The 15,484-nt window shown below is 40.0% G+C and overlaps 1 protein-coding gene across 6 annotated transcripts in view; it reads right to left on the bottom strand.

Annotated features, from left to right (window-relative positions):
- Window positions 1-8,215, bottom strand: part of THUMPD1 (THUMP domain containing 1) — a 77,155-nt gene extending 68,940 nt beyond the window's left edge. For 2 of the 6 annotated variants that reach the window (XR_006889398.1, XR_006889397.1), the window contains exons 1-4: window positions 7,915-8,215; window positions 6,420-6,591; window positions 5,278-5,526; window positions 3,518-4,619 (exon numbers count right to left, since the gene is read on the bottom strand). Coding sequence is in view for 2 of the 6 variants with exons in the window: in XM_046666973.1 (XP_046522929.1) it covers window positions 4,204-4,619; window positions 5,278-5,526; window positions 6,420-6,591; window positions 7,915-8,145 (1,068 nt within the window). In the remaining 4 variants the exon portion in view is untranslated. Of the gene's footprint in view, window positions 1-1,909; window positions 4,620-5,277; window positions 5,527-6,419; window positions 6,592-7,914 lie in introns of those variants that run through there. The other 4 variants (XR_006889399.1, XM_046666973.1, XR_006889400.1 and 1 more) reach the window with 4 other exon arrangements.
- Between the last annotated feature and the right edge of the window lie 7,269 nt (window positions 8,216-15,484).

Below are 15,484 nucleotides of genomic sequence, written 5' to 3'. Positions count from 1 at the left end.
CACTGGACAATGAATTCATCTTGTGTCTGATTAATTCCAAATAAAGATTAGAACTATCCTAAGAGAAGTGTTCAAGACAGAATTTCTTCTGCTTAACATCTTTATATATTACTAATTCTTTAAGGTGGATTAAAATATTAATGTTAAGATGAAAAATATAAACAACTCAAAAGACAATTAGTGAATTTAATTAACTTCTGTATTACTATACCTCATTTTGAAGCAATTTACTATCTCTTAAGCTTGGATTAGTTAAGAATATTTAATTATTCAAGAGCAATTACATTTTCTCTATTTTTACTTTTTAGGACAATGTACATTTTTATTGACATAATTTGACACATAAATATCTTTTACATCTACTTATTATAAAGCAAGAGATTTACTAAAAGGCAGAGATAAAAAGTACAGAACACCAATCTTTAGAGAACAAATTTATTTTGATTTTTCTGAAAATATCAGGAAGTATGAAAAACAAGCTGAATATCTGGCCACACCAAAAGCAAAATACAAGTTAAAATAACCTTGAGAAATCGCGTTTACCCTCAGAGAAACATGTCTTAAAATACCAACTTTCCCTCCTCCCTCCGGAGAGCACAACGAGTCTACTAAACCACTACACGGAAGCCGCACTTTTGTAACTGACAATTTCTTAAAATAAAAATTAAAAGAACAAAAAAAGCCCTCGATTCCCACCCTGGAATCTCCTCATTTATAACACGGTCAACTGTCAGTGAAAATAAACACTTGGTAAATCTGAAAACAAACCTTTCAATCAAGCAAGCATTCCAACAGAACACAGTCCTGCTGAGAGCTGGGGAAGAACAGCTTTTGTCACACTCAGATCTTACCAAACATTAATAAATATAAAGGGGATTAAAAACAAATGAGTAAGTCAAAATCTTTCTGCAGAGTAGCTGCTGTCATAAAGTAAAAGGAGCCCAGTTTCACAGAGCTCTATGCTCTGTAAGCAGATGGCCAATTTTATTCCCTAAGTCTCGCACTATCAAAATAAAAGTATCTTCGTCTTGGAGCAAGTCTGAAGGCACCAAAATCCGATCCTTCATATGACACTTACAACGCTCTTATCACCCTTTCAAGATGACTTCAACCTATTAAGAGTTAACTTTTTCCCTTAAAGATTGGCACCTGAGCTGACAACTGTTGCCAATCTTTTTTTTTCTTCTGCTTTTTCTCCCCAAATCCTTCCAGTACATAGTTGCATATTTTAATTGTGGGTCCTTCTAGCTGTGGCATGTGGGATGCTGCCTCAGCATGGCCTGATGAGCGGTGCCATGTCCGCACCCAGAATCCGAACCAGTGAAACCCTGGGCTACCGAAGCAGAGCACAGGGCCGGCCCCAAGAGTTAACTTTCTAAATATCTAAAGATAGATAAAAAAGTTCCAGCCTTAACTGCATTAGCAAGGCCGTTTACTCTCTTTGCCCTTCCCAAATCCTTCTAGTCTGGTTTGCCAAGCCAGACCAATAGCTAGGATAAAAATATAGGCCCATGTTCACTAGCCATTATATAAATATAGTCACTGATGCAGGAAGACTTAACATTTATAATACCTTTGAACTTCTTAAAATTTAAGAATAAACCCATCCCCAAAAGCTAACTTCACAGCCCCTGAAGATTCTCAATCTGGACATCTTATTTTGCAGCCCTCTTGGGTGTCTGTCTCTTCTAGCTTTTTTCAGTAGTTTTACCCTGAAGGAACCCATGAAAAACGTTCAAATTAAGGGAACCCTCATGGCATGTGACTGTGAGCACTAAGTTGAAGGATACTCTATTTTTTCTTTTTGGTGAGGAATATTTGCCCTGAGCTAAGATCTGCTGCCAATCTTCCTCATTTTTGGTTGAGGAGATAGCTTTGAGCTAACATCTCTGCCAATCTCCCTCTATTTTTTTCTATGTGGGTTGCCGCCACAGCATGGCTTGACAAGCGGTACAGGTCCACACCTGGGATCCGAACCCACAAACCCATGCAGCTGAAGCAGAGTGCATAGAACTTTAACCACTTGGCCACCAAGGCCAGCCTCCTGAAGGATATTCTTGTTTCAGAGAAATCCAGAACTGTCAGACTAGGACTCAGAGTTCCTTCTCTTCTCTCAAAGACAAAATCTCATGCTGAGAAGATTTAGAGAAAGGGTTCTTACACAGTCACACACCAGTGTTGGGAAAAGGAGGGGAAATGCTATTTAATTTGGTTTTGCAGCTCTTCAAGTTTTACTAAGGCTTGAGGCTTGTTGCTATCATTCTTCATCTCAAGCCCAAGTGGCTGTGGAAACATTTCAAGAGTTCCTCTGGCAACGTGATTGTTCCAAAGACTCAGTTTCTTTTTCATCTAAGAGTTTTGTCGCTTTTAAGAAAAAACATTTTCTCCATGACCTTGCAGAATCTTGTCCATACAATGAAATATATCTGCTAAATAGACTAGTTTCTGTAGCCATTCTTCATCTGCAAAGCGTTCAGCAAAGTGTGGCCTAGTGCTTTCTTGTAAGGACTCTGGGATACATCCTGTTGAGAACGCTTCCTCTGGTAAACTACTAGATTTCTGTATGGAGGAGAGTCAGGGGCTCTTCATGCAGGTTTTAGTTTTTGTTTTTTTTAGAACATTCTTACATAAATGGGTCTTTAATAAAGTTAAGCATTTTTGTAGCATTATTCAGAACTTTCTTCATTTCGTCTCCAAGTTTTTTATATTAGCATCTCTCTGTGAAGAAAGCAGCATGCTGTAACGTCAACAGTAGGATTTCCTTTTACTAAAATGAGGCAAAACTTGTCATGGAATGAAGCACTAATGGGTCACCAGGAGTACAGATGACAAATCTTTGGTTTTCAAATATGGAGACTCATTAAATTTATATTGGCCTTTATTTCGGGGACACTCTTGGCAGCAGAAAAAGTTTTCTTAACTTTCAGCACCATTTACAAATTTTACAAATGCTACAGCATGATAAATATTTGTGAAACCTGCTGACTCATCAACCCAGATAAAGAAGCTGCTGCTTTTCAGTTAACTACACAACACCTCTCCAGCATCATGTGACGTAAGCCAATTTATTAAACTGAGAATAAAGTCTCTTCAATTTCTTGTACTGTTTCTTGCCCTAGCATTTTAATGTTAGTATTATTAGATTCTTACCAACTGGGTGATTTTTCTTTTCTGGAATAAGTTCTGCTACTAAATAATTTGCTTCCCAAACCTTTTCACTGGATATGATTTTTTGAACAAAAGCTTTACTGTTTTGATATTCCAAAGCCATTTAAAATAATCAACACCTTTACTTATCAAATGGTTATGATTACGACTATGTTACAACTGCTGGAGCAAATGCTAGATTTGTACGTTGCATTCCACAGATGATGTGCAATGGAATAGGACAGCCTGGATTACAAGTCTATATAACCATAGGGAAGTAGCTTTCATTGTAAACAAAGAATTTCTTTGTGTCCTTTGTAGCACGACTATACCATAGTAACTCAGAATACTGTAATTCTTCATCACTAACCTTATCAGAAATATCTGTGGTTCTATACCTAGAATGGTTCTCTTCTATCCCACACTTTGCCTTCAAAAACTGCAGCAGTGGACTGTCAGATCTGTTTGTAACAAACAAATGTTAACAAAATATAAAAATAGGCATAGCAACTAAACAAGAAAATCACAAAACGTACAAAAACCTCACAAAACAATTCACTTTAACCTATATGACCAATGTTTTTGCAAGTTTACAACAAAGTGGCAGAGGACAGCTGAGTTACAACACACAAAAATTCTTTCCTTAGAATGAAAATTTCCCTCTGGATTTATCTTTCACAAAGCTTGTTCACGCCCATTAAGTCAGTTGGCAGTGCAGAAGGGGAGGCGGGAGAAGACAATCATGAGGGACAGACAGGCCATTGTCATCCTCCTACCACTCTCCCCTCCATGCAAGTGTTCACCAATTATCCACAGCTTCTCCTAGCTCACCGAAATGCATGTGGGCTCACTGCACGCAGTCACACCGGGCAGAAAAGATCTCTAACAAAACTGTTAACAGGGCTGCTCAATCACTGTTCACTACTGTGAGCACAGCATTATGCAGCACACACAGCTCAAAAATGATATTTTCAGTCGCAATCTTATATGGAACCCCAGGAACATCTCACAGAACCCCAGTTGAGAAACCCACCTCCAATACCTAATGATGCTTTTTCACGAGAGGCCATTTTCACTTGACTCAGATCCTTCTGTGACTTGACTTCCAAGTTCAGGCTTAGCTCCGCCCTCATTCACCACCTCAGTCTCAGATATTGGTTTTGTCTGCTCCGGCTCCTCACTATTCTCTGGTACTACCTGTGGGTTATTTGTTCCTTCTGCGGAGTCATTTTGATCTGATTTGTCACCAGATTCCAATTTAGCTCCATTTCCTGCTTGTGCTGTCTGCTTTGAGTTAAGCTGTGATGGGTCCTTAGCACTCTTCACCACCTCTTGGAGATTATATTTTCTGAACAACATATAATCTTTCACAACACTCAGGCAACAGACAGCTTTAATGATTTCTACTACCACTGTGTACTGTGGATTGGTAAGATCCACTTTGTTTTCTGTATTTAGGCTGCCCACTATTCCTGTAACAAAAAGAACAGGGAAACACAGTCTGAGAAGGATATATGAAGCTTGATGGATACAAAACAATCTTTCGTCTGTTTGGGACTTGCTAAAGCAATATATATACTAGTTCATTCACAGTATATATACTAATCCACGACATGGACCTCAGTCAAATTCCCTGAACTTTTTCTTTTTTTGCTGAGGAAGATTTGCCCTGAGCTAACATCTGTGCCAAACTTCCTCTACTGTACATGGGTCACCGCCTTAGCATGGCTGACGAGAAGTGGTGTATGTCGGTGCCCAGGATCTGAACCCCAACCGCCGAAGCGGAGAGCACCAAACTTAACAACTAGGCTACAGGGCTGGACCCCCTGAACTTTTTAAATAAATAAATACAAATTAACTCCTGAGACATTAAGAGTAATACTCTTATTAAGAGAATTTTTTTTCCCAAAGAAAATTCAATCTTGATTTGGAAAAGACTTCTTATCTAACTATCAGAAAATCTCATATCCAACATATTGAAATCAGTTAGGTTGGATATTATTTTGCGGACATTTTAATATACTTGTTCTACACTCAAAAAGTAACCCATAGATTTTTTTTAAAGTTCTTAAAAATAAAAACAAATACTTAACATTGCACATCAATGTAAAATCACTAAGAGAAACATACCTGCCAATTCTTTGATAACTTCCTCTCTATTCAAGTGACTGTTATTCCGAGATTTGTAAACTATCTGAAATGTCCCTTTGTTTGGAGCTTTAAACCAGGGTTCCAAAAATGTTTCTGCATATTTCTTCATATCTTCTAAGAAAGCCTTGCATGTGCCTGAGATGGGTAACATTCGTAGAATAACCCGAGTCTTCTTCTTCTTGGTTTTGTACATATCCTGGAGAATATGATGTACCAACTTCTCAGGTTCTAAAAGGAAAAATCAGCACAGAGCAAACAAGTAAGACTGTCAGCTCTCAGACATTTTAAAAACGCTTCAAACTTTCTAAAATGAATTCTCATTGGCAGTAACAAAAACTGACAGAGTAGAAGGAATTATCATAAAGAATTAACCACTTCTTCCACCTAATACTTCTTCAGTGCCTACTATGTATTAACACTTTATCTAATATTTGAACTCTTCAGCATTATTACTGCTTTCACTAAAAACAACTGTTGATGAAAACATTGGAATTAACATTTTTGTGATGTCTGATTTATCCAACGACACTACTGTACCGTTGTTTTTCTATAACAATAGCAACTATCAGTAACAAACATTAAATAGTACTTTTACAAAAACAAAACAAAAATCTTCAAGTCACTTCAAAAGATTAATCCATTAGCTAGGTTTGTACAGAAGTCTAGATCCCAGATCATAGAGGAGCTCCAGAACTACAAATTGCACAAGATCACGAGACAGTCCTTAGGCCGCATCCCGACTACATACAAGTCTATTTTGCGCTGCTCAGTGTTTTCAATACTTTTAAATTAGTTAACCATATTGGAAAGTCTAGAAACTTCTCCAGACTTCCAACTTCTTTTGAAAAACCAGGAGATTTGGCCCTACCAGAACTACATTCCCAAATGGCTAGAGCCATTCCAAATCAGCTGGAGTTGAGTAGCAGCTGCTCCTTTTAGACAGAACATATACTTCTGCTTTGCCTAAAGTTACATAAGGCTAACGCAGTGTAGAGAGCATGCAATCAAATGATTATTTGGGCCACAACCATGAAGCCATTTTGTAGGCAGTGTTCTGTGAAATAGGGAGATATCCAAATATTATAGGACCAATAATCTTACGGCATATTAGTCAGACACACCTATCCCAAGTGTCCTGATGAAGACTACATTATTTGCTCCACTCTCCACTGACTGGAATCTTCTTAGCCTCATCTCTGTAGATGCCTTAATGTCACCAACTTCTTTCTTCAAAGCAGCCTCCACATCATCTTCTCCCTCACTTCCAGAGGGCTGTTGATCCTTATCTGTAAACTGTTTGCATAAAACCAATAAGCAGAAATGCCACAACAGCTCATGTTAAAAGCTATAATTAACTACCTATGTGAAACCCTCAATGATGGATGGCTCAATAGTGACAATAAAGTTTTTTATTAAGAGACTGAGATATCGCTCCCTCCAAAATGCAGAGTTAAAAGGGAGTTCCCTCAGACTACAGTACACATAATTTTTAAATGTTTTCAAAGGCGTCTTGAGAGTCTGGGACAGGGGGCAATGTGCAGCTGATGAATCATTTCAGATCAGATGAATCATTTCAGGGGGAACCTTAATCCCATCACTAGATATCTTTGTGCCTGCAATAACACTCTCCTTTTTGTGAGATTAGACCAAACAGCTTTGGAACTGAAAACCCTTACTCCTGTTCTACTGAGGAACAGGGAAGAGAAATACTTCAAGAACTTGCTCGAGGTACCAGCGTATAAAGGACATGCACTTGTGGCCCAGTTCTCTGCCTCACCAATGGAGTTGCCAATCGGGCACTAAAATAACTGTACACATTTATGCAGCCTTTATTATATACCAGGATGTATTTCATGCACATAAGCAACCTTTTAGCTACCCTTAACAAGTACTATCACTCTCTTTTTTATCTAGCTCAGCAGAATTAGATACGGTGCCCATGCCGAAGTCCCAGAGCTAGTAAACGATAGTACCCGAATTCAAATCCCCTCTACTATCCTTCAGCATCTAATTCCTGGGGTGTTCGTGATCAGATCCTAAGCCAAGAATATAATGATTTCCAAACTGTGATGGGACAATTAGATTTTAGGTGGTAAAAGCAGAAAAGTTTTTACTTTTTAAATGGTACGTGCATTTGAGACATAACTAGCACTAATACTAAACCCATTATTTCCGAGGCACTATTTAGGACCCACACATTATCACAGCCACGGTGTTCAGATGGTGGTAAGACATGGAAAAAACCAAGAGAAGGAATGAAGTTTAGCCCCGTGAACTTGGACCCCCTACTAAACCTACTCGAGCCTCGGTGTCCTCGGGAACGCAACTTCACAAGGATACTGGAAGGAGTACATGTTTTTCGAAGAGCTTCAGAAACACAACGCCTAGGCCGGAGAGAACAATCTATAAATGGAAGCCACCGCGATGAACGATGAGGAGAAAAGCCCCAAGCGCAAGAATTTCCCAACGCGAGGGGCCGGGAACGCCGGCGAGGCCACGTCCCTTCGTCGCCACGCTCCCGAGAAAACTCGCGCATGCGTGTAGAGGCAGCAGGCCTGCCAGCCTACCCTCCTTCCTCAAAGCCCGAACGGCCGGCCGCCCTCCCCGAGCCTGTACCTTTTCCGGTCCATACATGTCTTCTCCGTATTCGTTGAGCAGACTGTAGGCCTCCTCCACGCACCTGCGCTCGTTCATGTTGCAGGTAATGAGAATGCCCTGTAGCCCGGGTTCCAGCTGCCGCGGCCCGCCGCCATCGCAGCGCCGAGCCCGCTTGGCCGGCACGTAATGAGCCTTGCCTTTGCGCTTCCCGCTGCCAGACTGAGGAGGCTGCTGGACGGGGGTCGCCATGGTGCACGAGAGTTGAGGTTCGCGAGAAACGCCTTCCTCTGTGGTTCTCGGCGTCCTCACCTTTGCGGGCGCGGGCTGGTGACGTCAGACATGCGTGACGGACTTCCTGATCCCGCCTCCCAGCTTCCTTCCTTGCTGCTAGTCCTAGGGCCGGTCAGTGACTGGCTCTGGAGAGGAAACTCGAGGCCCGCTCCTGTCCCGCCCCTCGCCAGGATTGACAGGCACTTCTTTCACCTCACCACCGGAAGGAGGGGTTTCCCTGGAAAGTGGCCTGAGGAGGGAGGAGGCCTGAGAGCTAACCTGCGGGTCTCCCAATGGATATAGACCGCGCTTGCGAAGAACAGTGTCATTTACTCATTCAAATTCGTTGATTCATTCAATTAATATTTATTAAGCACCTTTGTGCTAATTATTGTCCTACGTACGGAGGTTGAGACTATTAGCAAAGCGAGACACACTTCGTACTCACGTTGCCCTTGTAGGCAAATGTTTCTTAGAAGTCACTGAGGCCTTCCAAAGCATCCTACTTATTCTTGCTCCGATTGAAATGTGCACATTCGGTAAACATTCCTTTAGTATTCCTCTTGCAGGACTTCAAAGGTACAAAGAAAAACAGGACACGAAGTAGAAGGATCTCATTGATGTGAGAGACTTGACATATTTATTGTATCAGGATGAGAAATATAAAATACAGGGAAACTGGGCCAAACTTCTTAACATTAAGTTGTCACCACGGGGACATTTTAACTTGTAAAATGTATTTGTATTAATACCAAAAATATTGTCTGTATCAATGTCTTCACACACTTTTATTTGACATTGGTGTCATAACACGTGGTAGTGACATTTTGGCGAATTATTGTTCTAAGTGCACTTGGTTTGGACGGGAAGTCAAATTCCTCACTTCTGAACAAAATCATGAAGAGCCAAAACAGGGTTTGTCCTTTGTTGCCCTAGGAAGGATTACCTAGTCCAGCAACCCCAAAACGTAGAATGGATGGTAGTAGGAAGTCAGGAATAAAGAACTTCTTATTTATTGTGAGGCCTGCATGTCTCAGATTCTCATTCTTGTGACTCCCATGAAAAAGTAATGCTGATATGAAGTGATAGTCTAGAACTCCATATACATCTCAAAGAATTTTCACTAACAATAAGGGAAAATATTCCTCTTTTCTCCAATGAAGTATATCTTACCATTTTCTTTTCTTCATACCTGTTCCTGAAATGTTTAAGAACATTGGTCTGAATAGGTAAGCAATCCCCTTACAGTTAACACCATAATATTCCCCATACCCTAAAGTCAGGAATCCAGCTCCTTATACTTCGTGCACTTAGAAGTCAACTTGAACTTTATAAATCCCTCGTGTTGGGGTTGCATCTCTGACAGTGTACTGCTCTTGGTGAGCAAATGCAGGAATATTGTGCATTTTACTGACTTAGGTATTTCAATCTCACATTCTGAGATTTAATTATTATGTATGAAGGAACAAAATATTGAGAGGAAAAGTAATTAGTGTGATGCTGAGCTTCATGGTTAACTTGTTTTTTTCTTCATTATATGTGTAATGTAAAAAATATATATATAAATGTGTGTTTTTTGCATAACTTTCTCTTCCTTTAGGTTCTTTTGCTTACATTACTAGTATTAAGCCTGGAGTTCCTGATAGTAAGACGTTAACTGTCCTGTTCCACACTGCAGAGTGAGAGAAATGGAAAACATTCATCTCCCTTTCAGAGTTTCCCTTCCGGCCAACTATGGAAGTGATTTCATAACAAATGGGACACTTCAGGAAGTGTTTTCCAATATGTCTTTATTTAATACCATTATTCTAGGGGATGAAGGAAGAGAAATAACCAGATTATTTGAAAAAACCTACAACTTCACTTGACTGTTTCTAAATGCTTTCAGTAGTGGTAGGAACTAGGCTGGAAATTGGCATTTCTTTATGTACTTCCAGGTAATTTAAAGGTTATGGTATTCTTTGTCTTCTTGTAATGCTGCTGGCTTGCTTACATGTGGCTTTGTTTTCCTTGTTGACTGTGTGATTTGGAGGAAATTGACTGTAGGATTGTGAAGAGATTTGGATTCAGGAAGCTGTCTTTGTCTTCCAGACCCTGAAGGCTCTCCCAGAGTTTTTACAAGTATCTATTTTCACTTCCTTTCCAACATATAATATTATTACCATTATTTGTTTTGTTTGTTACCATTATTTTTTTATTTGGTATTCTATTGCCAATTTCATTTTTAATTAATGAATTCATCATTGCTGCATATTGGTCATCTGTATTTATTTCTCAGTAAGTTATTTATTCATACCCTTTGCCAGTTGATTAGTGGGGTTTTTGGAGCTCCTTTTTTAGCATTGATATTAATCATCTGTCTATTTTACGTGTTGCTAATATTTTTTTCTGAGTCTGACTCATCTTTTAACTGTGTTTCTAGTATTGTTGCTAAGCGGAATAGTGTATTTCCTGAGTCTTTGCACATTAGTGTAAATATTTTGTTCTTTTTGCCTTCACTCATGGATGAGAGATTGTCTGGCTATAGAATGCTTATCTGACTCAATTTTGCCCCTCATCTCTGTCCACACACATTGCTCCATTGTCTTCTAGAATTGCAGATGAGCAGTCTAATGCCATTATGACCTTTTTTTCTCTTTCTTCCTAGGTGCCTAGAAAGTTTATTTATTCCTTAAATTCAAAAACTTTCTCAATATGTGTTACAGTAATATTTTTTCTCACTAATTTTGCCTTGTGCATGCTGTGTTCCTTTTGATGATTGGGGCCCTCTTTGAATTCGGGAAAGTTTTTTCTGAGATGTCTTTAAATACTGTTTTTCCCATTTGCTCTATTCTCTCCATCAAACATGCCAATCATTCTCATATTGAAAATCTCTACCACCTCTGGAATCTTCTCACTCATTATTTTATCTCTTTTCCATTATCTCCTTCTTTCTGAAAGAGTTTCTCAAGAATGGCTTCAACATTATTGATTTAATTTCCAGTAGCATAAATTCTGATCTTGATTATTTCTAAGCTGCATTTAATCTGAAGGGAAATTTTATTCTTTTCAAAATATTTCCTCTTTATCTATCTCTATCGTGCCAGCCTCTTCCATTACAGCTCAATTTCTCAACTTATCATGTAATTTTTCATTTCTTGTTTCATAGGGCAGTTTCCTGAATTTTGTTGCAAACACAAACACAAGAGAAGCTTTCTAAAGTATACTTCTGTTTCGTCTAATAGAACTCTTTCAAAGACTCTTCTGACTCTTAAGCTTAACATTTCTGTCTTTAGGCTGTACAATCTTGAAAAACAAAAGACTAAGACATATGGCTGAGATATGTTATTCCCACTTCTGCTTATTCATCAAGGAGCAAGAAATGTACAGCCTTTCCCTATTTCTTATATGTAGTTTTTCCTCAGTTCCCCTGAGTTCCCATCAGGTTGCTGTGTAATCTATTCCTTCTTCCTGCTCTGAAGTTGGAGAACTGTGTGATATGCACAGCCATTAGCCAAATTTCCAGTTTAAAATAGCCGATTATCATTAAACTTTCTAGTTTAAAAAGTCACTTATTATTTAAAATAATAACCTGATCTTTAAGAAGCAATATCATGATACTACTACCCTATTGTCTTTCTACAATATTTAAAACCTATTCCTGGATGGGCTAATTCTGTCTTAATGACTAAAAACCTACAACTTGACCATGGCCACTCTATAGCTCCCTTCCTTCCAAATGTAGATTTCAGCTCACAACTGATGCTGGATGAGGGTTTTAAAAGACTCTGAAGACTCTAGTAAATAGTTTCCATACTGAGAGAGATTTGAATTCCTTTACTCAGATAAAAAAAAGTCTAAGCCCGTGAGATTTCTTGAAATATTTTTCAATAAATGGTTCCACCATTCTACCTGCAGGCTTTAAAGGTTTAACTCATGGAAGTTCTTCCAGTTTTCTAGTAGGTAATGGTGGAATATTCCTGGTTCCTAGTGCTATTGAAATTCTGCATCTCCTCTTGAGTTTTTACATCTAGGTGAGTCTGGGGAATGGCTGATCAGAAGGCATCAGCTTTCTATTCTCATGACTCTGAGTTAAGTAGGTTGTGATTATGTCGCTCTGCTGCATGAAATCCTCCAAGGGTGCCCAACTGTATATAGTGTCAGGTAGAAAAGCCTCTCAGAATAGCATGTGAGCTCTTTCCAATCTGGCACCATCCTATCTTTTCAGATTCGTGTGTATTCACTTCCTGCCATAGATCTCAAACTCTCACCACACTGGACTGTTGATCTCTTTCTCCAAACCTGTCAGGAAACTTCAGACCTTTCTATTTCTGCTCATATACTCTTCCTTCTGCCTGAAATGCCTTGCATTGCAGTGGGAATTCATATTTATTCTTCACAGTGGAACAGAAATAGCATCTCCTTTTTGCAGTATTCCCAGATGATCAAGCAAAATTCATGACACCATTCTCTGTGGCCCCATTGCTGTGGTCTAAATGTTGTGTCTCTCCAAAATTCCTATGTTACATCCTAAGGCCCAATGGGATGGTATTAGAACGTGGGGCCTTTGGGAGGTGATTAGGTCATGAGGGCAGAGCCCTCCAGAATGGGATTAGTGCCCATATAAAAGGGGCTTCAGAGACCCAACTAGCATTTGTCTCAGGGAAATTATCTTCTAGGAGATCACTGAATTTTCCCTCCCTTTTATTACCTCTGTTCTCTGCCTCCAGAACCCCGATAAGAGAAAGGGCAGACATCTGTGCTGCTTCACATTTCTCTCCTACGTGCCATCATTCTGCCTTTGGCTCTGGTCTGCAAGATTCCATTGACTTTATCACCAGATCACTGACATGTTGTTAACCATCCCCATTCTCTTAGTCAGTCTGTCCACTGAGTTTTGTTAGTGTCAAACATATTTTTAATTCCCAGGCACTCATTTTTGTCCTCTGATTGCTCCTTTTTTGCAGCAGCAGTCTGTTCTTACTTCTGTATGTGCCATTTTCCAATCTCACTAGAGTCATTTATTTTTTTAAATTGTTTTGTTTCTTGAATGATCTTTATTTCCTAAAAACACAATTATTTTACTTGTTAATCTTAATGTGACTCATGTATGTGATTTCTTTTCTTCACGTTTGTGGACCCTTGGCTGTTAGTTCATGTTTGTGAATAAAGATCTAGGCTGTTGAGTAGTGGGAGTTCCATTTGGATTTGCGTAGATCGCTTTGCCAAGAAACTTCTCCCTGGATGAGCCTCTCCTGGTGGGTCTGGTGTCATAACTGGAAAATGAGATTTCAGAGTTGTGGGGGTTGGCCAGCTGTGGAGAGCAAGTCAAAAAAGGGAGGACTTGACTTGAACAGAGAATTATTTTGATGTGTTCCTTCTTGAGAAAAGCTGTGTCGCCTCTCCTTTCTCATTAAGGTGCCTGCTGGATGTTCCAGAGTTTCCTCAAACTCTGCTTTGCTTCCCATTCATGGTCCTACACTCAAATGAGGAGGCATCTTCATGTAAGCAGGTCACTTTCTTTAGCGTGCACAGCTTGGATTTCTATGTGGGGGCCAAAAGCCTCTGTTGTCTGCTGTATATATTTGGGAGGAAGGCAGGGAAGAGAGATGGGGTCCAACTAGTCCAGCCTTCCCAGATCCAGTCTTTTAAATCAAATATATTCAGCATAGGTATATCTATATATTGAGCAGTATGATAAGAATGCAAAAATGGCTGCAAATTTTGTCTATCCTGTATCCATGCCCCTCTGCAATGTGACTTTGGAGCTCCTCCTAGCAAGAGGTGGAGTCTGTTTCTCCATCCCCTTGAATCTGGCCTTGGCCCTGTGGCTTACTTTGTTTAATGGGACTCTAGAAAAGTGACCTGAAAGAGAGACTTGAAAACCACTTGCACACTGGGCCTGCTGTCTCTTGCTCCCCTTGTAAAGAAGATAGGTAAAAGGCCAGAAAGTTAAAACCACATTTTTTTCGCATATGCACTCTGAGCTATCAAAAGTAACAGTTCTATGAAGAAGACCAAGAGGATGACAAGAGGCATGTGGCCCATTTGCTTCTGTTGCCCTGACCAACAGCCTGCTAGACACGTAACATGTGACAAAGACGTCCCTAGATTATCTAACCAGCAGCCAACCTACAGCTGACCATGGATGCTTCACAGAGCCCAGCAGAGATGAGCTGAGTTCACGCAGATAAGAACTGCCTAGCTGATCCAAATTATGGACAAAATAAAGAGTTGTTGTTTGAGGCCACTATGTTTTGGGGTCGTTTATTGCCCAGCAAAAGCTAACTGATATAAACACCAGTTGTACAAATGTTCCAGGTACTGAAGATACTCTGATAAACAAAGTAGATAAGGCCTCTGTCCTCAGGTGAGGAGAAACAAAGAAATAAATGAATCAGACAACTTCAGAGATTCACACATGCTCTGAAGGAAAGGAAGCAGGGTGATGTGACTGGCTGGGGTTGGGATCTAATTTAGATACTGTGACCAGAGAAGAATGCTTTGAGCAGCTAAAGTTTGAGCCAAGACCTGAATGACAAGGAAGAGCCAAGCATGTGAAGGTCTAGAGGTAGATTGTTCCAGACAGGAAACAGCAAGTGCAAAGGCAGTGAGCTGGGAAGACACTTCACGTGTTAAAAGGACATAAAGAAGGTCAATGAAGCTGGAGTTGGCGAGCAAAGGAGAGAGAGAGGGGAAAGATGTAAAGTCAGGAAACAGACCTTGGGGGAGGACTTGGCCCGTGATTAATTTATCAGTTACCTTCATGCTTGTACCCTGTCTCATCTCTGTCCTGTATGTTTGTGGACTAGGAGCTTGGAGCTCTCAAAGGACCCCTGTGGGAAGGGTTCCTCTTTTCTCCAGCATTTTGGTCTACATCTTTCCGTGATCTGTTTTCATCAGTCAGATCCATCTGCTTTCTGTCCTCTCAGATTTCTTCAAGATGTCCTCCAGCTGACTGCCGTTCTAGTTTTCCAGGATTACTATGGATTCATTCTTTTTAAAATACAGGGGTGTTTTTTGGGGCATTTTTAAGGACCTTGGTATATATCAGTCCCCAAATCACCATCTTTAATTGAAATTCTCATATCTCATGTTTAAATTTGGAGCTCTAAGCCCATCTTAACCTCCTATCCTCCTTTGTTATCCTATATTTTTCTCTGTTTCTTCTCTTTTCAGCTTGTCTTTACAGTGGCGGGTGAGAGCCGAGCCCTCAATGGGCTCTTTATTCACTATCCAATAAATATGTCCTGAGAAGCTTTTATCTGCAAACAAAATTGAGGCCCTTCTCTCCTACCAGTTGCCCTTTGCAGCCACTTGCCTTGCTCGGTTCCTGCTG

Source organism: Equus quagga, chromosome 7, assembly GCF_021613505.1.
Source record: "Equus quagga isolate Etosha38 chromosome 7, UCLA_HA_Equagga_1.0, whole genome shotgun sequence".
Lineage (NCBI taxonomy): Eukaryota > Metazoa > Chordata > Mammalia > Perissodactyla > Equidae > Equus > Equus quagga.
This window is presented reverse-complemented; position numbering and strand designations above follow the sequence as displayed.